The sequence below is a fragment of the Mycotypha africana genome, assembly GCF_025528875.1.
Source record: "Mycotypha africana strain NRRL 2978 chromosome Unknown BDF20scaffold_7, whole genome shotgun sequence".
NCBI classification, from domain to species: Eukaryota; Fungi; Mucoromycota; class Mucoromycetes; order Mucorales; family Mycotyphaceae; genus Mycotypha; species Mycotypha africana.
Window position 1 is genome coordinate 1502977 of NW_026515731.1, and position 25962 is coordinate 1528938.

General features: G+C 37.6%; 8 protein-coding genes across 8 annotated transcripts; 5 read left to right on the plus strand and 3 right to left on the minus strand.

Annotated features, from left to right (window-relative positions):
• Window positions 1-550: 550 nt before the first annotated feature.
• BDF20DRAFT_879640 (uncharacterized protein) lies at window positions 551-7200 on the plus strand. Its single transcript, XM_053081572.1, has 7 exons — window positions 551-822; window positions 897-1034; window positions 1101-1214; window positions 1290-1800; window positions 1868-5867; window positions 5944-6611; window positions 6678-7200. Exons 1-7 carry the CDS (start codon window positions 599-601, stop codon window positions 6810-6812), a joined length of 5790 nt encoding a protein of 1929 aa, XP_052935093.1. The 5' UTR covers window positions 551-598; the 3' UTR covers window positions 6813-7200.
• Window positions 7201-7230: 30 nt separating this feature from the next.
• On the plus strand, window positions 7231-8906 carry BDF20DRAFT_914507 (uncharacterized protein; the record flags this gene model as incomplete). Its single annotated transcript, XM_053084194.1, has 9 exons — window positions 7231-7446; window positions 7509-7607; window positions 7671-7865; window positions 7941-8057; window positions 8122-8200; window positions 8277-8404; window positions 8458-8597; window positions 8702-8782; window positions 8858-8906. 9 exons carry the CDS (start codon window positions 7231-7233, stop codon window positions 8904-8906), a joined length of 1104 nt encoding a protein of 367 aa, XP_052935094.1.
• A 362-nt stretch (window positions 8907-9268) lies between these two features.
• Window positions 9269-11134, plus strand: BDF20DRAFT_620359 (uncharacterized protein). Its single transcript, XM_053075890.1, has 4 exons — window positions 9269-9363; window positions 9469-9601; window positions 9945-10907; window positions 10985-11134. Coding segments are annotated over exons 1-4 (1143 nt in total). The 5' UTR covers window positions 9269-9361; the 3' UTR covers window positions 11030-11134.
• Window positions 11135-11836: 702 nt separating this feature from the next.
• Window positions 11837-13896, minus strand: BDF20DRAFT_879667 (uncharacterized protein). The gene has a single exon (XM_053081573.1). The coding sequence runs from the start codon at window positions 13412-13414 to the stop codon at window positions 11927-11929; it is 1488 nt and encodes a 495-aa protein (XP_052935096.1). The 5' UTR covers window positions 13415-13896; the 3' UTR covers window positions 11837-11926.
• Window positions 13895-15794, minus strand: BDF20DRAFT_1002073 (uncharacterized protein). The gene is made up of 4 exons (XM_053074623.1): window positions 15736-15794; window positions 15275-15649; window positions 14869-15203; window positions 13895-14796 (listed from the first exon to the last, which is right to left on the minus strand). Exons 1-4 carry the CDS (start codon window positions 15779-15781, stop codon window positions 14155-14157), a joined length of 1398 nt encoding a protein of 465 aa, XP_052935097.1. The 5' UTR covers window positions 15782-15794; the 3' UTR covers window positions 13895-14154.
• A 2-nt stretch (window positions 15795-15796) lies between these two features.
• BDF20DRAFT_879673 (proteasome regulatory subunit C-terminal-domain-containing protein) lies at window positions 15797-18066 on the plus strand. The gene is made up of 8 exons (XM_053081574.1): window positions 15797-15856; window positions 15963-16143; window positions 16210-16359; window positions 16430-16470; window positions 16551-16670; window positions 16748-16884; window positions 16969-17381; window positions 17477-18066. Exons 2-8 carry the CDS (start codon window positions 16038-16040, stop codon window positions 17989-17991), a joined length of 1482 nt encoding a protein of 493 aa, XP_052935098.1. The 5' UTR covers window positions 15797-15856; window positions 15963-16037; the 3' UTR covers window positions 17992-18066.
• On the minus strand, window positions 18067-20001 carry BDF20DRAFT_879678 (CDP-alcohol phosphatidyltransferase-domain-containing protein). The gene is made up of 6 exons (XM_053081575.1): window positions 19922-20001; window positions 19488-19804; window positions 19306-19409; window positions 18844-19225; window positions 18434-18754; window positions 18067-18340 (listed from the first exon to the last, which is right to left on the minus strand). The coding sequence occupies exons 2-6, from the start codon at window positions 19586-19588 to the stop codon at window positions 18157-18159; spliced, it is 1092 nt and encodes a 363-aa protein (XP_052935099.1). The 5' UTR covers window positions 19589-19804; window positions 19922-20001; the 3' UTR covers window positions 18067-18156.
• Window positions 20002-21480: 1479 nt separating this feature from the next.
• Window positions 21481-25387, plus strand: BDF20DRAFT_620839 (mRNA capping enzyme, catalytic domain-containing protein). Its single transcript, XM_053075892.1, has 9 exons — window positions 21481-21806; window positions 21911-22055; window positions 22135-22260; window positions 22323-22406; window positions 22482-22561; window positions 22646-22783; window positions 22850-23011; window positions 23089-23202; window positions 23287-25387. The coding sequence occupies exons 1-9, from the start codon at window positions 21691-21693 to the stop codon at window positions 25175-25177; spliced, it is 2856 nt and encodes a 951-aa protein (XP_052935100.1). The 5' UTR covers window positions 21481-21690; the 3' UTR covers window positions 25178-25387.
• The last annotated feature ends 575 nt before the right edge of the window (window positions 25388-25962 follow it).

The following is a 25962-nucleotide window of genomic DNA, read 5'->3' on the forward strand; positions in this document are numbered from 1 at the left end:
AGGCGATCGTTGAAGCCGTTGATCGAGTTGTTGCTGGTGGTGTTGACATTTTAAAAGGATACTTCTCAAAAGATTAATGCGCTCAATACGGCTTTTTTATGTGTGACAGTCTCCGCGTCCATCATAAAGTGACCGATAATGGTATCAAAGCAAGAAATCAAACGATAAATTTTTAGGAGAAAAAATAAAATCAGGTTCTCGACAACCGTGCTTTTCAATTGTTAACGAATACAGTTATATCAAATGCATTTTGATCAAGAAAGCGGTGAGCGCCTATACCGTTATCTTTAATAAGGAAAATATGTTGAGAAAAAGGTACAATACTTGCCCGTGATAGGGTTTACAGAAAAGGGCCATATTTTCGTGCTTCTCTCCTACAAAGTTTTTGAAATAATACTGTGGGCTATCGATATTTTAAGAATTTTTTTGCTTGAGGTTATCGGGCACGGCTTATCATTTCTATTGCTAAACGAGAATGCGTGATTGTACGGCAATTTTCCTGTTGTAAAGTAACTTCAGCGTCCGATCATTTTTGTCCTGCTTTTTGTTATCCAAAAGCACACTTATATCTTTCTCTGCTTCCCAATTTTGTCCTTCTATGGTAATCTCTACCATCAATAATAGGAGGGATATGATCCCTTTATCCGTAATAAAAGACGACAATGACCACACTATGCATTATGCTCAAAGTTTACCTTATGCTCATTTACTGGATAAAGAAGCAGAAAGTTGGTTGAACGACATTTGCACTAATTTAGTCATCAGTGTAAAAGCCCAAGATTTTCATGGTGGAGTGTTGGCTTGGGTGAAGCGTTTATCGAGGTACAGTGAAGGTGACATTATTACTATCTCTATATCGTAATTCTAAGTTTGATATCATATCGTCAACTTTAAAGTTATATGGATATGAAGCATGCAATACCACGGAAAACTAGAGCACATTTGGCCAAGCTCCTTTATGAATTAGTCATTATGCCTGGCATGGATTCAGCTTTGATAGAATTATGGGCGCAGAGTTTCATGCGGCTCGTGAAGTAAATTAAATTGTTCAGTTAGGCAACTCTAAATCAAAAGCTGCATGATCTTAATACGTTTTATAGACATAGACACAGGTTAGACTCGGAAGACCTCCAACTTGATTGGCGTCCTTTATACAACATGCTTGAGAAAAAAGTGTTTTCAGGAACAGGACAAAAATTAACATTGAGCGAAACGTAAAGACCTTGAATGATAATTTTTATTGATTCAACAGCTAATTTATGAAATACCAACAATTACATCTGTACTAGGAAACATTTGGGGAGCGTACTGTCTCTTATTCGGTATGCCAAACGTTTCTTTTCTGTTGATACGGCGAAAGAGTTGTTGGAGGAGTTTTTACCGAAATATAACGCAAATTCTATGGCAGATGCAGCGAAAGCACAAGGCTACCTTTTAACATTTCTGCCATATGAAGATCATCCAAAGGATACATTACATATAGAAGACTATCTGTCGACAATCTTTTCTTTGTGGTCAATGATACCATGCTCGCTCACAACAGACAATGTTATGATGAACTATATATCACGGATTGCTGAGCATAATATGGAAAAAGGAACACAAATAGCACTCTTCACCAAGCAGCAAGTCAAATTTATTTTTACTTTGGGATTACGAATGATGAACTTACCAGTAGGTTCTCGAGGTGATGGGATTAGTCCAGCTGGGGGAACTGCTGGCAGTACAATAACTGGATATGGACCCGTTGCAATCAAGAATGACAATAAAGCTGGCACTGCGCTTTCGTTTGGCAGAAATGTATGTCTACTTCGCAAAGTTACACTGCTATTGTAAACGATTGATAAATTAACGCTTGTTCTAATAGGATAAATTTAAAGCATTTGCTCGCTTTATTGTTTACACCATTATTCCTGATGAAAACTATCCCAAGAATTCATATACACTGTCCCGTTTGTCAGATTTTGTGCAAGCTTCTGAGCTCTACTTTCATCCCTCCAACCATGGCCCTTGGTCACTTATGCTTACTATGTTCATGCGTTCTTTAGCATCCGAATTTCTTAAGAGATGGAGAAGAGAACATGAGGATGAGAATTTGATACCCGACAGCCGCAGGTTGACAGCTGAAATTCGGAAACAATTTACCATGATCTTGCGACCCGTAGCCTATCTGAGCATGTTTGGCAGAGACCCTTATTCAATCAGCTATACACAATCAACATTAAAATATCTTTCATGGCTTGAACCTTCAATTGTGCTACCTGGTTTACTCGAGCGTATTTATCCTTCTTTAGAGACATTAACAGAAACCCATCGGACTTCCAGCGCTCTGGGGATTTTGACGGATATTGCCCTTCCTTTGATAACACGAGAGAATTACCCTGCAGGTGGAAAACACTTACTGCCCCTATTGCATCTAGCTATTCCTGGTATAGATATGAATGACCCTAGCAAAACCATACAATCTTTCTTATTTATTTCTACGGCATTGATGACAGTTCCGATAATCGATCTAACTCAACACCATGACGATTACTATCCGACGGAAGATAATGTAGATGATCTCAATGCTAATCTTTCTAGAGAAACAGAAGATTATTTTCTCAAAATCACGACTGGGGAATTTGAAGAATGGCTCGCAAAATTCATGAATAGAGTGTTTACTATCTTCGAAAATCTTCCACAAGAGAGTCGTAAAAAGCAATCTGTAACCACCTCCGAAGCAAAGTTAATACAAATACTACTACATACTTGTGATATAATATTTGGACAATTATCAGACGAGCTATACGATCTCGCCTTGAAATTAGTATCAGACTTTGTTACAGATCGTGTCTTGCCCAATGCTACACGTGCTGTCGGTCTTTTATGTGACACTCTGACGAACAAAAACCCTCAGAAAGCTGCCAAGATATTCATACCTATTTGCATTTCCAACATTCAAATTGAGTTGGAACATGGTGCCTCATCCATTGTATCCCATGCTGATGGCTCCAACCTCATTCAATCTGATTCAACATTCCATTGGTATCAGAATATCCTCTATTCTGTTATTTGTAATATTGGCCCCGAAATCCTCACCTACAGAAACGAGATAGTTTCAATATGCCAGTTAATGGTTGACAAGTGCCGAAGTCGTAGGGGCATCATGTGGACCGGTAAAACGTTGCGTAATATTCTGAATTCTATATTGAATGTCTACCCCACAGAGTTTAGGAGTCTGAATCCAGAAATTTGGAACAACAAGGAATTTATGATCCGTAATGCGCACTCAATGTGGGGAAAACCAGGCGATCCAAAAAACCTCGAGATTCAATGGCATGTACCCTCTGAAACGGAAAAGAACTTTGCTCTAGAATTTTTGAATCTGTTCCTTACTCCATCTATAACTCGGCTCAACGAACTAATGAACATTTCAGATATCAATGCTGTAGATAGCTATCAACTTAGTAATGAGTTATGCAGACATCTTGCTGTGGTTCGAAACTGTTTAATCGGCAGCTCTATGTTGGTGGCAGAAGACAGTAAAGTTAATGGAGATTGCATAGTAACTGATGAAGAAGATGAAGACACTGACTTGGTCGAGGATATTGATGATGAGTTGACAGACAATGACGACGACGATGATTTTGGAGATCCTGAACCTGCAGCACCTCCCAAAAGGTTGGAGGTCGGCTATACATTCACTGATCCTCAAGATCCGCGCATGGAGACTGCTTTGCAATTTCGATACTCTATTGGAACCTTGATTCACCAATTATTCGAATTCTTTAGAGTAAAGAGGGAAACCGATCTAGAAAATGTAAAAATTCTGATTAAGATTGCTCGTACGTTCCTTTCAGTGAGGGGTATTGAAAAAGCACAGTTCGACTTGAGTAAAGACGGTTACAGTTACGCCAAAAAGCTTGTCCGAAACCCATTTCTCAAAAAGTGTTATCCCAGAAACCTTCTGGTTCGACGTGCATATAATCACCATCTCCTCAGATTACGACAGAATACGCAAGGCCGAACACGAACGCCGGTCCATGACGCTATACTACTCGATCTGTTGCAATTCTCCTTGATACCTTATGATGAAATACGAGCGGTTAGTCGGTCAGCATTAACAGCCTCAGCTCGTTGCTTCCGGAATGCAAGGGCCTTATTTATACCTGAGTTACTAGAAGCATTAAACACAGGATCCAGCATTGACCGTATAAAAGGTGCCCTGCATTTGCTGACCCATAGATCGGTTTTGATGGCTTGCATTCGTGATTGGCGTTTTGTACCAAAGTTTATAAAAGCGTTCTGTAATACTTACGAACAAGATGATGCTGTTGTACAGGAACTCATTAGTCATTTGTCTTTGCAGTACGCATCCAATTTCAGCCCAATTTCTTTTCAGACTCTCGTGCCTGACTATATAGATGATTTACTGCGCCCTTTATCTGCATTAGCTCTTAACGACTCAAACTCTCAGGCGAAGATTGAAGAAACGCTACAAAAAGTAGAAGGAAGAAAAGCACAGATTATCAACAATTATAATCAATTATTGGATTTCCTTCTCGAATACCTGGATGATCAACGTATTCATTGGCGTTATGCTGGTATGGCTAGTGAGTTTGTGGAACTATTTCTTAGGCCTGATATAAAGCCAACCGGGCGTTTAGCTGCTTTTGCTAATAAATGTGTCCTATCTGAAATACCTGGTATTCGCAAAATTGGTATTAATGCTACAACTCAGATATTGCAATTCATAGAACAGCGTACACTAATAGAAGGAGATGAAAAATTACTCATAACGCAAGAAATACCGAATCCTCTGAAAATAGACCTACAAGTTCATGACACAACAAACGGAGTCTTAAGTAGTAAACTATTAAGCAGCCTGTATAGTACAGTGAATGCAGAAAATTCCTCCGCTACTGTGTTTTTAGATGACCCAGCGTTAGGGTGGTATGTTTGGCCGGAAAAATACACTGCATACAAAGTTAATCAGCATGAAGTTCTGTTATCATCATTCGAGCCTGAATCGAGAGATGCTTATGAAGAATTTGCGGCAGAATTCATTCGGGACGACTATTGGGCAAAGCTATGCTCCTATCTGTCACAAGAGGCGGAGAAGCGAGATAGATTCAGCTCTGTTAATGCACGTCTTTTCAAATATATATTTCGAACCTTTGGTGACGCCCCTCTAACGGTAGCCAAGGGGCATATAGAGAAACTATGTGAAGACTTTGACCAAAAGAACTCTCAGCGTGCTGCTTCTGAAATATTGGCCGGTCTAATTCGTGGAATGAAGCATTGGAATCTACGGAAATCCGAGCTTGTTTGGCAATGGCTGGTGATATTAATACAAAAAGTGTTCAAGTCTATTACCCCTGACTCACTTGTCTATTGGGACTCGTTTGTACGCTTTGTTTCTTACCGTCGTGACCCTCGTCGCATTCAACCATTGATAGACCTCATTGTGGAAGACACGCTGGACCCCTTGTCTGATGCTGCTTTCAATGAATCTCGTAAATTATTGCTGACCCGCGCTCTTCTGTCAACTTTGCAATGGCGCTCTAAACCATTGTGTCAAAAACTACTTCTTATTTACTTGAATAACATTAACCATCCCTACAAACAAGTTCGTGAAGTCATCGGATCGAACATAAATGTAATTCATCAGATAGAATGGCTACCTGCTTTTGGGTCGGTTGAGCAGTTATTGCTAGCTAATAAGTCAACAGACGGCATAGGAAATGTGCCAAGCAGTTTAACATATGAACAACAAGAAAGGATAGATGCAATCAACAGTAAATTGGATAGCTGGTTTACCGAAGTAAGGCAGAGCAAAACCCTTATGGCTGGATCGCGCAATTATGCTCACGGTAGTAAGACAGGTAAGGTCATCGAATTTGCTCAGTCAAGAAACAGTTTCTTTAATCTTAACTATCAATTTGAAATTGCTATATATAGTACTTCAATGGCTGTATGAAGCAAGTATTCATTGGAGTGCATGCGGAACGCTACCGTATATAAAACCAATGTTCCTCAGATTGTTTGAAATGCAGGAAATACATGATGATCAAGATCTTCAGTTAATGGCAACGCGCGTTTTAAGCTCTGTATCTCGTATCAATTATCCACCCGCAATGATACCCGATCTTATTGACCAGTTGATAGTTACGCTAACAACTTCTGGAAGCTGGCATATGCGTATTCGTGCTCTACCTGTGCTTCAAGTTTTTTTCTTTAAACATATTTTCCTTCTCGATAAACAACATATTGTACGTATTATGGAAACTGTGGGCCAAATGTTGATGGACAGTCAAATTGAAGTAAGACAATTAGCCTCAGAAACGTTAGGTGGATTGGTCCGTTGCTCGCAAAGGGATGCTATTAAGAAGCTGTTAACCCAATTTCTTGCAAAAGTCGATGTCAGGTTACCAAAGCGAATGCGAGATAAGGTGACTGGTAAGAATATAGAACCGGAAGGATTTGCTGAAGCTACTTTGTCAAAACATTCGGGTGTTCTCGGTATTTCTTGTCTGATTGGTGCGTTCCCTTACGAAGTCCCTGAATGGATGCCCTCAACATTGTGTAAACTTGCTGGTTGCATGGCTGAACCAGCTGCAGAAATTCAGGTTAGTCACGGATTTTTCTTTATTGAAGAAATGAACAATTAAGTAACGAAATCTTTGATTTTGCAGGCTACCGTTCGTAAAACTTTTTCAGATTTTAGAAGGACACACTCAGATACGTGGCATGAGGACATGCATAAATTCACTTCGGACCAACTTTCTATTCTGAGTGATATGCTAATATCACCTACTTACTACGCCTAAACACTAGAGCAGATTTAAGAAATCAAACACCATAAATAGAACGAACACCATATAAATGGTTAATAAATAACAGCATAGCATTAGAATATGACCATAAATACTCAATGAGTTACATAACTGAATAGTCATAATCTGTACTTCACTTGGCATACTTATATTTATCATATATTGTGAGCAGAGAGTCACGTCTATGGCAAAAAGTGCCCCATTTACGGCTATTGAGTGCCCTGTTCTGTAGATTTCCCACTTTCAACAGCACCACTAAAAAGATGAAAAATTATGTAATGTGTGTGTTTTTAGCGTCCCTTTTTTCGGAGACCTGGCTCTTCTTTCCTCATTATAAATCTCCGTTTTGAAAAAGATTGGCATTTTGTTCCTTTTTTAATTCACATATTTTTTACTGTACCTTTGAAATAGTATGCCTCTTTTCTCAAAAAAGAAAATAGCTCCAACAGAAATTTCTGATGATATAGAGAAAGCTACCGATTCTTCCGTAAAAGATTTGGATTGGGCTCTTGTATTCAAATTATGTGAGTCTGTCAACTCTACGGAATTGGGGGCAAAGGAAGCTAGAAAACTTTTACAAAAAAAAATGATATCGACCGAGCCAAAAACCCAATTGTTGGCCTTAGAGGTAAAAGCGATAATTAATAGATTAGACGCATATTAACTAATCCTATATACTTTTATGTAAAGATATTGAATGCCTTGTCTGAAAACTGTACAAAGATGATACGACCACAATTGACCGCAAAATCATTTGGAGAGGAGCTGAATAATTTGGTTTCGTCGAAGGTACTTTTAACATTCACCAATTTTAGTACAAGACCACTAAATCATTGTATTGGATGGACATAGACTATAGATGGAGAAGTATACGATAAACTGGCGCAATGCTTAGAAAACTGGGCCAGATTGTCAAATGGTGATCCACAATTTTCAGCCATACATAAAGCGTACAATGCTATTACAAAAGGAGCCAGTAGCAGACAACGACAAACTGCCCGTCACAAAAGAAGCGAGCATACGGTAAGGTCGACAGGACCACCGAAGGTAAGAGCATCATAGTCCATATTTAATATTTCAGCATATATATTGAGATAACTATTGAAAACATATCTACTGCAGCCTGAAAACATCAAGCGTGATATCGAATTGGCAAGAAATAGCGCACAATTATTTTCTCAAACATTATCCTTTACCGATCCTACTCAGGAAGATATATCAACAAATGTGCTGATCCAGGTAAATAACTGACTATTGTTGACTCCTCGAATAAATTGCTGAAATCTAGTTTTTGTTTCTGAAGGAATTTCGTACCAAGTGCATACAAGCCCAACAGCTGCTGGCAGCGCATTTGGAAACGTGTGATGATTCTGATCTCCTTAGTAAGTGATGCAGAACTTTACGGCTACAATTTTCAGGAACCAATTTTGTTGACATCATCTATATAAAAATGTATAGCTGATCTTATAAATACAAACAATGAGCTATTAAGCTGCTTCAAATCTTATGATGAAATGCTGGAACAGCACGCTGTCAATGAGGCAACGATAAATTCACAAAAATTACATAATCGTAATACCCGCGACGTAAGTTTATGATGTTTATTTTGCAGATGTTCTCATTATTAACCTTTCTATAGAACGATCAACTACAGCAGCAGCGCCATTTGGAAAGCCTAGATAATATAGGTGAAGCATCATCAACCATTCCTAATCCTAAGGATGAAACTCTCGAAATACAGAAATCGAGCTCTTCTAAAAACCCATTCAAATTAAGAAGGTAAATACCGCGCTATTGTTTAGCGACAGAATGAAATATATCAAGGCCTGATCTTCAATACATGGAATTCTTATTGTCCAACACTCTTTTGAAACATCATTTAGCGACGACCCTTTCGATCCCTTTGGAGATTTGAACCAAATTGACGCTTCTCATACAGTCCCTGTTTCTGAGAGAAGCGTGGGGTAAGAGTCATTATTTGGTGATTGTGTTTGATTAAGAGCTGATTTTTGATAGTAAAATTTTTAACAATTTATTAGAGACCAATTGCTTCCGCCGCCATTGACTCCACAAAAATTGCATGATTAGCTTACGCACTTTGGCTTATTCATGTGAACAGAACTTTGCTGCTTTGGATCACTGTGTAACAGGCTCAACTCAAGTCACTTCTTTGTCAATTTTGTACATCTCTTTTCTTCGCTTTTCCTATTATCTTAAACTCTTATTTGGCTTCTCCTTTTTCCCAACAAATTTCTGCTAACTTAGCTATTCCAATTAATACTTTTTACATTATAATAATTGATTTCACACGTCTCAACTGGTTTATGTCCCAAGCATTTCTGCTTATGGTCTTTACACTTGCCCTATAACTGTGGTTGGTCAACATTATTCCGTTATACCTATTTTTGCCGTCTGTCCTAAGGAAGGAGCATATCTTCCTTCATTTCGACTATCCATTTCCCTTCTTTTATTACAAATCTACAATCAAGCCTCTTTCACACTAGCCCATTTTCATTTACACTTTTAAACGGCTTCATTCTTAAATGTATGGATCGGTACAGAATGAAACGGAAAAGAAGAAGAAAGAAACACATTCAGAGGACATCAAAACTCAACGAAAAGAACAAACAGCTGACATACAAATCAATAGGCAGTCAATATCTGCAAACAGAGGTCAGCAAAAAAGAATGGTAGCAAATGCAGTAGCTTCATTGGCAGAAGTACGACAGCAACGTAATAATCGGGAAGCCCGCTCTCTGACGTGGTGGAATGAAATGAAAAAGGTAGTGCGCGCAATGCTTTTTGTAGCTTTATAGTCATTTTTTATCTTCTATTGGAATTGATGATGAATGGCAACAGACACCTTCAGATTCTCTCAGAATGACATTTGTTGTTTGTGCTAGTCGTGCTACTTGTTTCTCACAGTCCGTCGTTGCAGTCAGACTGCCAGAGAATCACGCGAGCACTTTTCTACGGCAATAAACAATTTAAAAGTAAAAAGCCAGATTTTCGAAACATCAAATTTATTGTTATATTTTTATTAGTATGTTACGGAAAAACAAATGATACTGATTTATTTTCTTTTTTTTCTTATTTGTATCCCTTTATAATTGTTCGTCATCATAGGCTATTGTCAAGCAATATCCTGACGGAAGGCAGGAGATTGTTGTTCCTCAAATATTGACGCCTGAACAAGAACACTACCAATTTCCACCTCGATCCAAATTCTTGAAGCAACTACAGGCTGCTGAGATGGCCGAGAAACGACGAGATTCATCAACTATCAACTTATCACGCATAGCATCAGCGCGAGGGCTGGCCGAAGAGCAATCAGTTTCCGTTTTCTATAAAATAGGATCTGTATACCAAAATTCATCTAGCAATCTGAATAAGAATAATCGAACTATACCTCCACTAGACGAGTCAACGTTGAAGGAATGGTTCACTAAAAACACAAAAAAGCCAGTTTCTCGGAAGAGTAAAGATCGTGCTGTAGCTGATTGGATTAACGAAGTGGAGCGTTCCAAGCAGATATCACCTTCTGTTTCAAAAAAGCGCCCTGCTAATAAATTGTCGCTAGCATCTTATTTTGAAGGAGCCTTTAGTCATAGCACTAAGATGCAATTTAAAAGTGCAGCTGGAAAAAGATGGGCAAATATCTTGGATATAAATGCAACGCTTGCACCTCCCAATGAAGCATGCAAGGTGCACTATATCCCCAGAAAGTTGCTAAGACTATCTTGTGGAATGGAACGGAAAAATATTAGCAATACTGGTACCAATGACAATGCTCCTGTTGCTTCTACTACCATATCTAAAATTCGCGAATTATGGAAGGAATACAAAAGAACAATACCATCTAATATTACGTCTTTTGAGAACAAGATCACAACACTTGTCCTAACAGCAACTGAGGAAACAACTCCACTTGCTGCATTGGTTCATCTTTTACTTCAGTCGCACAACGACAGTGATCCCTTAAAGGATAAAAGTCAAGAACCGCGCAAAACGGTAATGAATTTAGAGATACAATTATCTATAGAAAGGAGAAAGCGACAAGAAATATTACAGAAGCTGGTGGCAACTGAGGTAGCTTATCAGCAGATGTGCCAAGACCTCGACAAACAGAATAACAACAGTGAGACTAATGATACTTCGACGGACAGACTCTTGACGAGAATAGCAGAATTGGAAAAATCACTGGAAGATGAGACCATGGCACGTCAAAAAGTCGAAAATCGACTACTGCAATTGGCTGCCAAAAAAACAACTAATCCATCATCACCAAATCCATCTAAAAAACCAATGATTCACAGTCCAAAACCCACTAGACCAGAACATAACAAAATCACTACAAGACGAACACGAGCAACTAGCAAGCCATTGATCAGTGAACCATTAACTTCCACAATTGTTGACGCTCAGCCTAAAACACCGAAAAAAAAGGAACGTGTATCGACTTTGGCTAGTATAGGATTGGCTCCCGTTATGAAGCCATCATCAACTGGAAGAAACCAGATGGACACGCATAAAAACCTTAATCTAAAGCACGTGCGAACCTTTCGATCGAAGAAGTAGGGAAGAAAATGTAAGAAAGCAGAAATCATAAATCCATCAGATGTGGTCTGAATAGTTAAGTTACTCTTAGACGCGTTAATGAAGACCACTTGTCATTTAGATAGTAATTTGTAAGTAATACGAACATTAGCGCGTTTATCACGTTATCAGTGCTCTCAGAGAGTACAACGTGTGTAAAATTATCTTAGATTATCTTTCACTCAATAAATGTTATTATTTGATGAACATGACTGTTGAAGCGAACACTTTATCTGTTAAAAAAATTGTGCGGTATCGTGTAGGTCACTACGAATTCACTGTATCAGCATAGCAAGCTATTCAAACCTATCTTGAGCTATGTAATACTTAGATTTGTTTTTATTTTATGATTGCAAATCAGGATTAAACAAGTATCTAAGAAGATAAATGGATGTTTAAAGAATTATGAAAGGTTTTGTGATTTAAACTTGAACTTGTATCAATACTAGAAGGGTTTCTCAGGCAATAGTAAGCTGAAAAAGTTGATAGCTGATAAGAATGCTTATGAGTTATTAAACTCTAGCGGACTCTTGTTGAAGTCTATATAGGAAAACCAAGGTTCGACTTAAATTAGCGCAACCATGTTCTAGTTGTAAGGCGCGATATGTTTTCATCAAAGAGTGGGAGGCAAATTCGAACATTTGAGCTCGATGAGAATGCATCAAACGGGCATTATTGAGCATATTAGAATAATAATCCTGACCTACTTTGCCGAAGTGTACTGCTAGACGGCTAATTGATGTACACCAAACACCGGAAGGAGCAGCATTTGTCGTTTCACTGTCAATGCTTGCTGATATTGCATTGGCTGAGTTTTGTCGACACCAATAAGCGCTGCTATTTGGTTGGCTACTGTTGTTATTGCTTCTAGTCCTCGATATTTTGTATTTAAGAAAATGAGGCCAATCCCAACCAGCAGGTTCAAAGATAGGATTTGCCATATTGAAAACCATAGGAGTTTTTAGAGGGTTAGCACTATTGTTATTTCCAAAGGCATCATTTTTCTTTTCATCGCCATCCTCATCAATAATAATGATGGATTTCCTTCTTTCCAGAAATGTAGAATTTCTTTTATTCAAAGGCGTGTTGGTGTCGACAGAGTTTTGCCCGGCGAAGCTGGTACTGGCAGTGGGAAGAATAGTTGGGTAGGGCAATACAACAGATTTTGGACGAGTTATATAAACCTTGTGCGTGAGTCTCTGTATTTCTTCTAAAACATCCACCTCCTCTTCCTTCTTAAAAATATGATGATGGGTATCAGCCATCCTTGCTAAATTTTGAGCTGCATTTTCTTGAAAGACCATGCTAAAGTCATTAGCAATACAGTTCAGTACTTGCTTCTTTGCTTCATCAGACATAGTTGATTCGTAAACGATGTAATATTTTCCAATAGAACTGAGTCCTAAACCAAGCGTGCTTAGTTGAGACCTTGTCACTTTAACAACACGATAGTTTCTGTTCTTTAATTGTGAAGAGGATAAGATCGATAATACAATATTCTCAACATCTTTGTTTCTGTGCTTCCATTCATTTCGTAATTTCTTGAGGGCTTGGATAAGATCAGTAAGGTCTTCATGCGCTTGTCCATAATCTTCTAGACAATGACTCAAACGTTGAACTTCTTCCATATAGGTCATACGCTCTGCATCACTCTCACACTGTCGAATAGCTTGCAACTCAATTTGCATGGTGTAGCGATCACGTAGTAGAAGCACCCATTCTGTTAAGCCATTCCAATCCTCTAGGGTAACGGGCATTTGTCGGTTTTCAATAAGAGCTTTTGCCATTTTGAAAGCTTGTTGCTGCTCATTTTTCGATAGCATGCCGAGCCTTTGACACAGTTCCATTTGTCCAGCAGAACATATTTGGCTGAAGGATTCAATCAATGCAGCTTGAATTTTCTGTGCATCAGTATGCTCAGGATTAATTGTAGTCGCATTGTGAGGTGAGGACTTATTGTTGCGAGGAATATCGTTGGGTATAGCAGTTGTTGATATCATTGTTTATTGGGAAGAATTTGAGATTCGAAGATCAGAAAAGGAACATAAATACAAATGTGAATATTTTTGAACTCAAACTAATGTGATTCCAGTTTCTAGAGCATTGCCAACTGAAGAGTGCTTCATGCATACAAAGGGGGTAAGGCGGCCTGTAAGCCATATATTTAAGGTTTTTGCCCCATTTCTGATGTAGCCTAAGTTTACATTTCGAGCAGGCATATCATCTGTTACATTTTTAATTGAAGCTTTGCACCCTTAAATACCTTCATTTCAAACATTACTTCCCATTTCTTTGTTCCCCTGAATCAGCATTTTCTTTTCTGTTCTGTCACATTTTTCGATTAAAAGCTTGGTTTTTTCTGCTTGATCCCTCCAACCCCTTTTGACATTGGTCAGAGTTTGTATGATTGACATAATTTTTGTCTGTGCCATAGATCGGGGTTATGAATTGAATGATATTCTGTGGGATCAATGCTTTGAAAAAAAAAAAAAAAAAAAAAAACCAAAAAGAAAACCTCATGGATGGCCACCTAGGGACAAGTTGTTAAGTTTATAATTCTATTAGTGCGCCTATTTCTATTGTTGAAGTTATGAACTTTAGTGTCGTCATAGTCGTAAATAAAGAAAGCAAATATTACTGATGAAAACGAACGCATCATTATTAATAGCCCTGTTTAGGGACTTTAAAAAACAGGTTTACTTTCGTTTAGCTCAAAGATGTCCTTCTAATTTTATAAAAGCTATTTATTGATAGCTATCAGAGTCTTTAATTGGTTCATTATCATTTCCTGCTCGTAAGGCGCTGTGTTTAAAAGTAACATAGGCTCAGTCCTTATACTTAATAGTAGTTGAAGGTGTTCAAATTTTTGTAGGAGATCTTCTTTATCTGATAGAATTGTCCTACTTTTATATATGCCGATAAGAAATTGGACATCTAAATAGTCCATTGCAAACCCTTCTGATTTCAGACTTGCTACTATTCCTTCTGCACGAACCAAATCATCTATCTCAATAGAGAGCAGTAGTGATTTGAACAAAGACCATGGGTCTCTGTTTCCATTTACCAAATATAACTCAATAATACGGTGTTGCTGGTTCCTTGAAGAGAAAACCTGTACCAAATAGGATACCAGCAATTGACAATAAGTGGAAAGTTGTACCTGTTGAGCTAGTGATAGACCTATCGCGTATAAAACAATCGCAATGGACTCTGTACTGAATTTGGAAAATGTATCGTTTCGCTGGGCAAATACATGACCGGCCTCCGTTAATAATTCTAAAATACTAATAGGATCTAATAACTTCGTCTTTTCATCAATATAGGGCTCAATGAAAACGCTACACCGACTAAGCAAATGAGGTATCTTCAAATTTCTCGCTTCCTATTAAGAAAAGCAAACATATTTTAATATTCTTGCCAAAACATTGAGATACTGAATCATTTTTATACTTACACTTGCCAATTGAAACAGCATCGACCTGCTAGCATTGAACTTCTGTTCTAATATGTTTAAATAGGCTGTCCTAGAATCATCCATTTGCTGATAAATACACAGTAGCCTTGCTAGTGCTATTTGGGCTTTGTGTATGTACAACATGGTGCCGTGCTGTTGCAAAGGATCAATATAATGATTGCTCGATTTTTTGATAAGCAGCCGTAACGATTTCTCGGTATCTTGTGGCCGCTTCAGTTTAAAGAGCTGTTGAGAACATTGGTAGATTTTACTGAGTACATCCTCAGTAGGGGTTACAGAGTCCGTAGATGCTTCTTCAAGCATGAATAACGCCTCTATAAGAAAGGTTAAACGGTAAATGTGAAGGATCTTCAACAGTAGTTCAATAGAGGAAAGCATAATGCACCTTGTAATTCAGAATTGTTATTTTGACCTATCAACGTTTCAGGTATTTTGGTATCCAAGGCTGGTGCCGTTATCACTTTCTCCTGCGACTTCATTTTTTTATCGTTAGCAATGTGCTTCGCACTCTTCAGGTGATTGTCAAACGTTGCTTGATTACTGAACTTCTTTTTACACGCTTTACAGTAATTTCCATTTTTTGGTAGAGTCTTATTTTGTATGTTTGCTGTCAAATTCGCTGATGGCCTCAGCGCATTACTCTTCTGTTTTTGTGGTTGTGTGTTTTCCTTGTTCTTCTGTTGTTGAATGGCGATATTGTTGGTGTCAGTGTATAATTTCGGTAAATCATATGGTAAAATACTTTTGATAGATTGAAAAACTGAAGCGTTTTAAAATTGTTCAACAAGTAGGATTAATATCGAAAATTGCAAAACTGCCTATTGACTTTAGTTTTTAATAGTTTACTATCAAATTTTAAAGTATCTAAGTCAGGATCGCTCAAGGGCAGCATAGCGGAAACACAGAACAAAGTTGGTTAAAATTTGACAGTTCTCTGGAGATTTTTTTAACATTTTAAATACAGAACGTAAGAAAAAAACACGACTGCTGTGATGTCATTTCAAATTCAGAATGAGGACGCGCAATACGGTCAGTTTGCTGACCTCGAGGACATCTTTCTTCCTATCTTGCAGTTTACTCTTTTCTGTTCTTTCCTAACAGTTTCAAAACCACATCAATAGCAACAAAACAGCCAACAAACTTTCAAAATGAGCAAGGAGCAAACAGCAGAGAATAAAGACCGAGTCGAAGAAATGGAAATCGTGGAAGACGAAGAAACAAAACAGCAAAGAATCACGAAAGAAACTATTTCTGGTAATCACCTATTATAGTATACAAAGACCAGGACTGTTGACTCAATACATATTGAAAAATATTCAGAGCTGAAGCGTAACTTCAGCCTGTTAGAGCGCGCTGTCGAAACAGCTGAATCTCGATTTACTACGCGTGTGTTGAGAACATTGCCTTCCATCAGACGCCGTTTGACAGCCGAAGTCCTCGCTCAGTGCATTTCAGATTACTACAGTGGCAGTAAAGTAATTAGAATTTCTAGTTTGAAATCAATAATTGCCTTCTAATTACTATGTTCTCATCTTTGTAGATGATGCACAGAAAGCTGAATTATTGCATTATTTAGGAGAGGTAAACAAAACGATTTATACGAGACGTACAAAAACTACATTTTGGAAGACGCAGAAATTCATCAATAGTTCGGATTGTAGAGTGAAAGACCAGCTAGTGACGAAGAATCAAAAAAGGAGAAGAAAATCCTGCCCGAAATTGATATATACCTCCATTTGAATGTTCTGTTATATCTCTTGGATAAGAATAAAATTGATGAGGTAAGAAAGGCAGCTGTACTTAATGACTCTTCAATAAAACTCCAATTAATGTAATTCTTGATGTGTATAAAATATAGGGTATTGAGTTGTCCTGTAAGCTAGTGAAAGATATTTCAGTCTTGAATCGCAGATCTATGGATCAAATCGCTGCACGTGTTTATTTCTATCATGCGCGCTTTTACGAATTATCAAATAGACTTGCTGAAATCAGACCGTAAGACAAAACATACGAGGGATATAGATATCAAGACTGTAAAAAAATGAATAATGGATGTACTTATTTGATTTTGTATGTTAGGATCCAATTGGCAGCACATAGAACAGCTACCTTGAGACATGACGATGAATCTCAGGCAACTTTGTTGAACTTACTACTACGTAATTATTTCTTCCACAATTTATACGATCAAGCCGATAAACTTGTCTCCAAGAGTACGTTTCCAGAAAAAGCCGGCAACAATCAAGCTGCCCGCTATGCTTATTATTTAGGCCGAATTAAAGCACTTCAGTTGGATTATACATCTGCTTATACTTATTTGACGCAAGCAATCAGAAAAGCCCCTCAAAATAATGTAACAGCCGGCTTTCAGCAAACAACTTACAAATTTTTCATTGTTGTCCAACTCCTCATGGGTGAAATTCCTGAAAGATCAATTTTTAGACAACCTATTTTAAAGAAATCACTCGCACCCTATCTTGTCATTACTCAAGGTATGGAGTACAGTACGCATATATGACCTGAGTTGATTAATAGATATTGAAGCAAACAAATGTCCCTATTTTTCTCCCTTTTTTACTACGTTTAGCTGTTCGTGTTGGCGATCTCAACAAGTTTCAAGAAGGTTTAGCTCAATATGGCAACATATTCAAAAAAGATAAGACATACACCTTAATTCTTCGTTTGCGCCACAACGTTATAAAAACGGGTATTCGCATGATCAGCCTTTCATATTCAAAAATCTCTTTGAGAGATATCTGTATCAAGCTTCATCTGGATAGCGAGGAAGATGCTGAGTTTATTGTTGCCAAGGCTATCCGTGATGGGGTTATTGATGCTTCTTTGGATCATTCCAAAGGATTCATGCAGAGTAAAGAAATTGCTGATATTTATAGTACAAACGAACCTCAAAGTGCCTACCATCAGCGTATCAATTTCTGTATGAACCTTCATACTGAAGCAGTAAAGGCTATGCGTTTTCCCATGGATGCACATCGAAAGGAATTGGCAAGTGCTGAAGAAGCGAGAGAGAGAGAAAGAGAACTTGCCCAAGAGATCGCAGAAGGCGAACTGGACGATGACGATGAAATGGCCGATTTTTAATGCAATTATTCGTATTCATTCGACCAAAAATAAATAAAAACGATATATGAGCTCAGGAAAGCATTTTAACAAGCATTCATATGCTTTACATTTTATTATGAATAATAGTGATTTATGATATAATAAGGAGCGTATATTTTACATTGTTATTGCTCCTAGATATGCTTAGAATTTGGGATTTATCTTTTGAACAGCGGGTGTGGGTGTAGCTTTCTTTTTTATATATAAACACCCAATGTCTAGATATGTACAAATTTCTTCAATCACACTACTTGCCAGATCATAATACTGGAAAGTAGCTATTAGCAAGTAAATCTTAACTATAAATCTGTGATCAACGGCTACAAACCTACAGGAAAGTCGGCACGAATTAGTAAAGCCTCTGCAAAAAAAAAAAAAAAAAAAAAAAAAAAACCATATACGGAGAGAGAAATAAACTTACAATTGTAACTTGTCTTCAAAATACGCAATTAGACAACCTGAAAGCAAGATAAGATTAACTGGCACATTCACATAAGGGAATTTCATTTTAGCGACGTGGGCTGTAATCATGAGACCAACTTGGTGACCAAACAATAATCCCAGAAAGAGGATAAAAAGAGAAAGATGTTCAGTAACGATATCGGGCCATAATTGCATCCATTTGTAGGACCAAAAGCACATATTGACGAAGGGGAATAATCCGAGCATAGCTTTAGAGATGGATCTGTCTTCTAAAGCATTTTCTGTAGGATAGAACTTCACCATAATGACGTTGAAGAAGCTATTATTCAATTTTCAGCATACAAATCAAAAATTGATGCTGAGTTCAATGATAATTTGACTTTGGGTTTTAAACAAACAATAACCTACCCAACAACTATGTTTAAGATAAGTACAACACCAGCAAAGATAATGATAACGTGATTCAGCTGAAGAGCACTAATGAGTTTCATAAAACTGTAATTTGATGAAGAAAAGTCAATGAAGTTGAGGAGTTCGTCAACGCGCAAAAGCCAGAAAGAGGAACCAAAGAATCCAGAAATGAGATGAATGCAACACAACACGATAACACCTTCCACTGGCCCACTAAAGTATCCTAGAAAGAGAATACCGGTGTGATATTCCTCCCAGGTCGATAAATAAAAGTTACCGAGACTGGCTAATAGTGATGCTACTGTCCACCAACTTTGACCAAGATGAACAGAAGAGGCCCAAGTCAAACAACCTAGAGTTGTATTTAAGGCGTCGCAACCTAATTTGGATGACGTTGGTATCATAAAATGTTGAGAGGAGCTGTCCATATTAGTAGTTAGTTTTTTCTTTCTAACTCACCATGATCAAATAATTCGCCCAATGGACCAGAAGTTTGCGTACGTCTGGCCTGTTTGCCGTCGATAGCGTCTAGGGATTGATAAACAAACAAGCAAATACCAAAACTAAAGAGAAAGCAAATCATGTGAAGATTAATGATCCAGCATAAGATTAAGCCTTGTGGTTGTATATTATTGATTTACGATGTATAAACCCAATTCGGGCATTCACCAAGATCAGGCGCATAGTAAAACAGCGTGATTACATTTACAACTACAGTTAATAAACCCAATAGTGTGATCATATTGGGACTAATACACTGAATGTTAATGATCGTTCTATTTGTGAAACACTATATTTGTTAATGATTACGCCATCCACATCGGAAAAAGCTCGATCAGTTTATTCCAGTAAGGGCCCAGAATATATCTGGATACTAGAGATTTGTCCACACCGCCATATTTGTATAGGTTTAAACCCTTTAGGTTTTCATCAGGTATGTATTTGGGCATTATAGATTCTGTGAGTTGAAAAGAAAAAAAAAAAAAAGGGAAGAAATGCAAAATGTTTGGCGGTGATGTTTTAACGAACGAATTCAAACAGTCACTGCTACTCCACATCGAAACGATAAACAAACCTTAACCTTAACCCGTTACTGAAAGCCGCTTTTCTTTAATTTTCTGGTTTTTTAGTTTTTTTTTTTTCTTTTTTTTTTTTGTGCGGTTTATCAAGTAAAATAATGTCTGATCCTTCACTTTCGCAATCGTTAATAAAAAATCTTTTTCGCAAGGTTTCCAGTGTTTGTTTACAAACGACACATAATGTACAAATTTAAGCTATCAGATTCCTTTTTAAATGTCGAAAAGCCCACCCGTACCACTCCATCCAAGCCTTAGTCGCAGAAATTTTTTGCTTTAGAATAGAGTTATGTATTCCTATGTTACCATGTACGCCTCTCCGTGATATGAGATCCAATTTTATTGCAAAATTTCTGCTTGTTTCTGATCTAAGAGTTTCTTTCTATAATTACAGCTGTAAATTGCTGTATGGAGAGATAAAAAGGAAAAAAATGATTCATCACCAAACCTTCAGAAACTGACATCTATGCCGGAGAATGTGAAGCCGTTTGATGCTTGATATTCAAAACGATAACTTTACTATGAGTTATCATGAGAAATGCATTAATGTATGAATAATCAGCAAAATAACTGTAATTTATGACTACTAATGTTCTATAAATGCAAGAGCGGCTATCCGGCATATAGTCAAATAGAATTCCTATATGAAGTAATTTGTAGGAAAGCACCTTTTCATTGGCATAGAACAAAAAATTCCAAAGCTGAACTTGCATAATCCACAGTGCAAGGTTCTACGATAATTGTATCAAAGTGTTACTCTATTTAATATTCAAAATACACGGCATTAAAATTACTAATCATTGACGTGCTGAAAGGCTCTATTGTTACACAATCTAATCATCCACACCTCTTTTCTCTGGTAGGGACTCTGAGCCACTTGTCTATATCTGTAGGATCCATAGACCCTGTACTCGTTTTGCACAGGAACGGAATGAAAATATTGGCCAGTTTCTCATAAGAGGTAGCTAGTGTGTCCAAGAGTTCAAATTAAACTTACCTTTGTCAAAGCTGATGGTATCAAACGGAATATGTTTAGCTTATCACAATTGCTATACCAGCTTCACACATCCTGCAAATCAAATCGTACGCTAATCAAACCAATAGTCAATAAGCATGTTACTATTTTTTTTTTTTTCCAATACACATCAGTGTATTTGTAACTATCAATTTAGGCTATTTCAATGTTCCGTTTTCCAATGCTGCAAAATCGGTTTTTGTAGTTTTATTATTAGGTCTTTTCCAATTTGCTTTCTTCTCTCATACCTCGTACCAGAAGTAAGTATTAACTAATAATTGATAACGCCGTATCGCCTTTGATTGTTTTGAAGGTGATTTGAATTACGGTATGCCAGCATTGTAATACAGAAAGATGGACAACTCTAGGAATTCATTGCTAGAGCCCCTCCTTGTGTCCAGAAGGTAAGGTAACGGCAGTCGGATCCCGAAATATTTTAGTATCCTCGCTCTAACAATAAAAAAAAGTTCTAAATTGTGCATATTCAATACATATTTGCAGTTTACGTCCCTTTATTTAATGTATTTCTACTATCGTTGAACTATTATTTATATATTCTCTGTATTTATTTCGTTATATCAAAGTGATAATTGTTACAATATCAGTCGTACAACAGAAACTACAGCAACGAAAAGCACTTTGTTCTGTCTCATTTCCCAACTAAACGCCATTCCTTAAGCATTGAGTGCATCGTTGATCAGCTCCACTCCTGTTTTTCACAACCGTCCTTGACTAATATTGATACAATTAGAAATGTTCAATGCACATAATATACAACTTCCAGAAACAATTGCCAAACGCGTAGATCCTACCTACAGTAAACAATTGCAAGCAAGGTTGAAACGATTATTGAATTGGCAAAGCGAAGGGTATCCATCGCAAAATAAGCCCCAAACAGAGGATGAAGGATTCATTCATTCACTGTTTCAATGCTTAACGGAAATTCTGAACTCTACTTTTTTGCTTTTAATAGATTTCCAGGCTCGCGGCCAATAACCTTTGAATCGAAACATCTGAGAGATATTGAACGCGAAGATTATTTCGTAACTGAAAAAGCAGATGGAATACGCTATTTACTGTATTTCGTGCACTCGCCGAAAGGCCCTGCATCATTTTTAGTAAAGTGTAGCATGACACATTGACTTTCTATTGTTTACCATGATTATATTCATTCGGATTATCCTTCCTTTGCATCAGTTTGATAGGAACCAAGTGTGGTATTACGTACCCAACTTGTTATTCCCACTGAGAGGTAGAGAAAACGAATTTCTGACAGAGACTTTGATGGACGGTGAATTAGTGTTGGATATTGATGCAGATAAAGTAATGACAGCCATTTCATTTGTTGTTATTGCTTGTAAAATGCTAACAATTTTATAATGTAGAAAACTTGGAGATACCTTATATTCGATTTGATGGTTGTGAATGGATCACCGATATTACAAAGATCATTTAATACTAGATTGGGTGTAATATTTACATTTTTGTTCACATTACTAGTATCTTGATCAGGTTTGTACTGACCTTTATATTTCAACTTATAGATGCTACAACAAGACGTTATTCAACCGTTCAACAGCAATCTCAAACTTATTTCAGAATTAAATAAACTACCCCCTTTCACGTAAAGAGTACACAGAGCGATTTTTGATACAAACAGTCATTTAACGACATCAGAACTAATGCATCTTTGACACTCTTTTGTTAGTGTTGAATTGAAGAAAATGGAAAGAGCTTATGGTTTACGAGTGTTATTGGATCAAATACCGAAGTTAAAACATAAAAGCAATGGTATTATTTGGATACCTGTCAAATGTCCGTATACACCTGGAAAGTGTAATAAACTGTAAGATTCTGTACACATCATTAACGATTATATTGTGTTTATTCTCACATTATTTCTATCGCTTAGACTAAAATGGAAGCCACCTGAATCAAACCTCGCCAATTTCAGGATTTCGGCAAAGTGGAGCAAAGAGCATAAACCTATCTATTCGATCGAGCTTCTATCCAATGGTGGTATAACTTATAAATTCTATGACCATTTCCAACCTGATGCTGAGATAGCTGCAGTGTAAGTAGGCGTGTCCGAGGTATTTGAAAAAGGAAGTATGTCGCTTCAGTCCATTAAAGTAAAATTATATATTTTAGATGGAAGAATAATTTACCAGACGGACGAATAGGTGAATTTAGATACGATGCAACATGCGAAGTAACAATAATTGAACAGGGTTATGCGCCAACAGTAAGAAAGGGCGGATGGAGGTAAAGTAGTGTCTTCAAAAAGTGTTCTGATTATGTCTATTCAACAAGCAAATTTGAAGTCTAACGTTTAATTTTATTCTCAAGATTTGTAGGATTTAAAGATGATAACGCCACGGTCATTAGGGAAACAGCGATAAAGCAGATTCTCAGAAATGTACACCATGGAATATCGAAAGATGAGCTGCTGGCTAGTATGGATAGGGTGCGTGCTGCTTGGAAAGCCAGAGAAAAAGGTTTAGCTATGCCTCCTTTGTCAGCAAACGCATCGTTATCTTCATCAGCGACAGAACCTTCATGCCAACAACTACCACAACATTTACCACATACATCAGGAATTCCTGTTAATACCAACTCTTCGTCGCCAACAGCCAAACCAACTGCAGTATCAAAATCCTCACCAATTACTACTGCTGCCTCCAATGATAATGATGATAATAGAGATAGTGTTCAGAATGATAATTCGGTGATTAGCGGTCAGAACGTAAAGCCATCTGCAACATTTACAACGCAAAAGAGAAAACTAAGTCAAGAAAAAAAATACGTACGGGGGTTTACAGAAAAAAGCAAAGGCGACATTATCTCTAGTCCAAAAGACAGAAAGAAGTCTAAGTCCAGCATCACTGAAGAGGAACAAAACACGATATACGAAGCTTCTGCGAACAGTACTACGCTCTATAATATACCCCAAACGTCAAACCGGGAATCTTCCTCAGCATCAGCAGTTTTAAGCTCTCCATCAGCAGCCCATCAGCACAAACCAGATACCGTGGCGTGCAACAACATTTCAGAAGATCTTAAAGCAAAAGATCTAAACAAGCATATTACATCTCCAACGGCATCAATACAGTCGGACAAAAGTCTAAACAGTAGTAACATCAGTACTTTCACATTTGGGACGGGTAATCGTAGATCGAAGAGTATCTCAGATTTAATAAACCATGAAGTGATCAGTGATACTTCTTCTTCGACCTCATCTTCAGTAAATTCACCAAGAAAAACGAAGAAGACTAGACATTACAGTATACACAATTTATTAGTAGCGCCCTCTGTTGATGATAGTCAAGAACTTCATACGTCTTCCGATCAACAACAACATCAGCAGCCTCAACCTCAGCAGAAGCAGCCTGTTCAGTTCATTAATTATCACGCTGAAGAAAGGCAATCGACAACAAATAATAACAGAAATATCCTCATCATTCGAAGTGAATCTCAATCTGAGCCATCCATCCAGATACCATCGTCGTACAAACATCAGCAGCAACCTTTACAAAAACATGTCGAAACGCCTAATTCTAAGCTTAACAATAGCTCTCTGAAATATTTTAATGCTGATGATGAGCAAATCAAGAGAAACTATCAAAATGACAGGACAAGCGATTGCACTGATGATACTGGAAAATATGTTCGTTTAACATCTTTGCCAGAAAGTCAAGCTACATCCGATTCAATATTCCAACAACAAAATTTAGAGGAGCACCTTCCTTATCAAAACAAGCACCATTATCGTTCTTACGGTTCTCCAACATCTTACGTGCAAACTCCATCACAATCTTCACGGTCATCAACACTTCCTTTATCGTCCAATATCTACCAACACCAGCCAATAGCATCTTCAGGTGCCTTGGCTCATCAACAACAACAATTCTCTGATCTGTCAGACCTTCAATCTTATGATCGGTCGGCACCAATGCCCCCGTCCCATTCTTATCAAAACACTCATCCTGATTATTACCATCGTCGGCAGCAACGGCAAAATTCTGAGCAATTGCCGGCTTTTGAATATGCACAGAATTCATCGCAGCAGCAACGCCTGTCATTGCCCCCAACGTTGTCACAACCTGTAACCCATTCACCATATCAATCTATTTTACAGCCACACCAATTGCAGCCCCAGATACAATCGTACCCAGTCGCCACATCCAAAGCCAAGAGAAAAGATAGTCAAAAGGCAAAACTTGACTTTATTCTTAACTAATGTTGACCGACTTCCATCTAAATCGTTATTTCATTCTTCTTCTCTTCTAAAAACTTCGCATATAAATCAGCTCTACTTCTACCCTTACTATCATTATTATTTAGCACTATAATTACTACTATTACCATCATTAGCACAAATTTGGAGAATCGAAACGTATGAAAAATCCTCCATACTAAGACTCTATGACATCAGTAAAATTGATTCCTCCGCTTGATGGTTGCGGAATGCTTTATAGACTTACGGTATCTAACATACCAAAGCTACAAATAATAATTGTTACACTACCCACAGTGAGAACTCTCATATTTAGCCTGTGATGGCAGACTGGGTGAGATTGGGTAGTTTTCAAGTTGCAACAGAGACGTTTTCATAGTTTTTTTTTCTTTTTTTCTTTTTAGTAAAGATGGGCAATTTAATTAGTAAATGAGATAGCAGATGGTAGTAACCTTTCGTAGACCAACTTTTCTTTTTAGGCATGTGACACCAAAGCTTTTAGCATGTTGCTTTTCCAAGACGGTTATTGAAGTAATCCTTCTAGAGGCTATATTGATAAGTGAGAAGTTCTTCAACCCATCGAACGGAGTCTTTTCTATATTTGCCTTATTCTTGACCAACATCCCTCAATGAGGTTAAAAATGGTGAATTTGATGGTAGAATAATGGATTAAAACCTGATAACCGTGGTGTATTCTACAGTCCTACAATACAATAAAGAAGCCTTTCATATCACGTATCTATCACTTTCTTCGCAAAGTTGATATAACAAAAGGCATTTGTGCCTTT

Coding starts and splice junctions, on each gene's coding strand:
- BDF20DRAFT_620359 (XM_053075890.1), top strand. Junction 9,602..9,944: donor GGTGGAATGAAATGAAAAAG/GTAGTGCGCGCA, acceptor TCGTCATCATAG/GCTATTGTCAAGCAATATCC. Junction 10,908..10,984: donor AGAAGCTGGTGGCAACTGAG/GTAGCTTATCAG, acceptor TTCGACGGACAG/ACTCTTGACGAGAATAGCAG.
- BDF20DRAFT_879667 (XM_053081573.1), bottom strand. CDS start 13,414: ATGATATCAACAACTGCTATACCCAACGATATTCCTCGCAACAATAAG.
- BDF20DRAFT_879640 (XM_053081572.1), top strand. CDS start 599: ATGGTAATCTCTACCATCAATAATAGGAGGGATATGATCCCTTTATCC. Junction 1,035..1,100: donor AGTTTCATGCGGCTCGTGAA/GTAAATTAAATT, acceptor TACGTTTTATAG/ACATAGACACAGGTTAGACT. Junction 1,215..1,289: donor AAATTAACATTGAGCGAAAC/GTAAAGACCTTG, acceptor CATCTGTACTAG/GAAACATTTGGGGAGCGTAC.
- BDF20DRAFT_1002073 (XM_053074623.1), bottom strand. CDS start 15,781: ATGCTGCCCTTGAGCGATCCTGACTTAGATACTTTAAAATTTGATA. Junction 15,650..15,735: donor AGATACTTTAAAATTTGATA/GTAAACTATTAA, acceptor AAAACGCTTCAG/TTTTTCAATCTATCAAAAGT. Junction 14,797..14,868: donor TGCTGTTTCAATTGGCAAGT/GTAAGTATAAAA, acceptor TTTTCTTAATAG/GAAGCGAGAAATTTGAAGAT.
- BDF20DRAFT_879678 (XM_053081575.1), bottom strand. CDS start 19,588: ATGATCACACTATTGGGTTTATTAACTGTAGTTGTAAATGTAATCACG. Junction 19,410..19,487: donor CCGAATTGGGTTTATACATC/GTAAATCAATAA, acceptor CTTTCTCTTTAG/TTTTGGTATTTGCTTGTTTG. Junction 18,341..18,433: donor TTTGAAGACAAGTTACAATT/GTAAGTTTATTT, acceptor ACTTTCCTGTAG/GTTTGTAGCCGTTGATCACA.
- BDF20DRAFT_620839 (XM_053075892.1), top strand. CDS start 21,691: ATGTTCAATGCACATAATATACAACTTCCAGAAACAATTGCCAAACGC. Junction 22,562..22,645: donor AATAAACTACCCCCTTTCAC/GTAAAGAGTACA, acceptor CTCTTTTGTTAG/TGTTGAATTGAAGAAAATGG. Junction 23,012..23,088: donor GATGCTGAGATAGCTGCAGT/GTAAGTAGGCGT, acceptor TATATATTTTAG/ATGGAAGAATAATTTACCAG.
- BDF20DRAFT_879673 (XM_053081574.1), top strand. CDS start 16,038: ATGAGCAAGGAGCAAACAGCAGAGAATAAAGACCGAGTCGAAGAAATG. Junction 16,144..16,209: donor CACGAAAGAAACTATTTCTG/GTAATCACCTAT, acceptor AAAAATATTCAG/AGCTGAAGCGTAACTTCAGC. Junction 16,885..16,968: donor AGACTTGCTGAAATCAGACC/GTAAGACAAAAC, acceptor TTTGTATGTTAG/GATCCAATTGGCAGCACATA.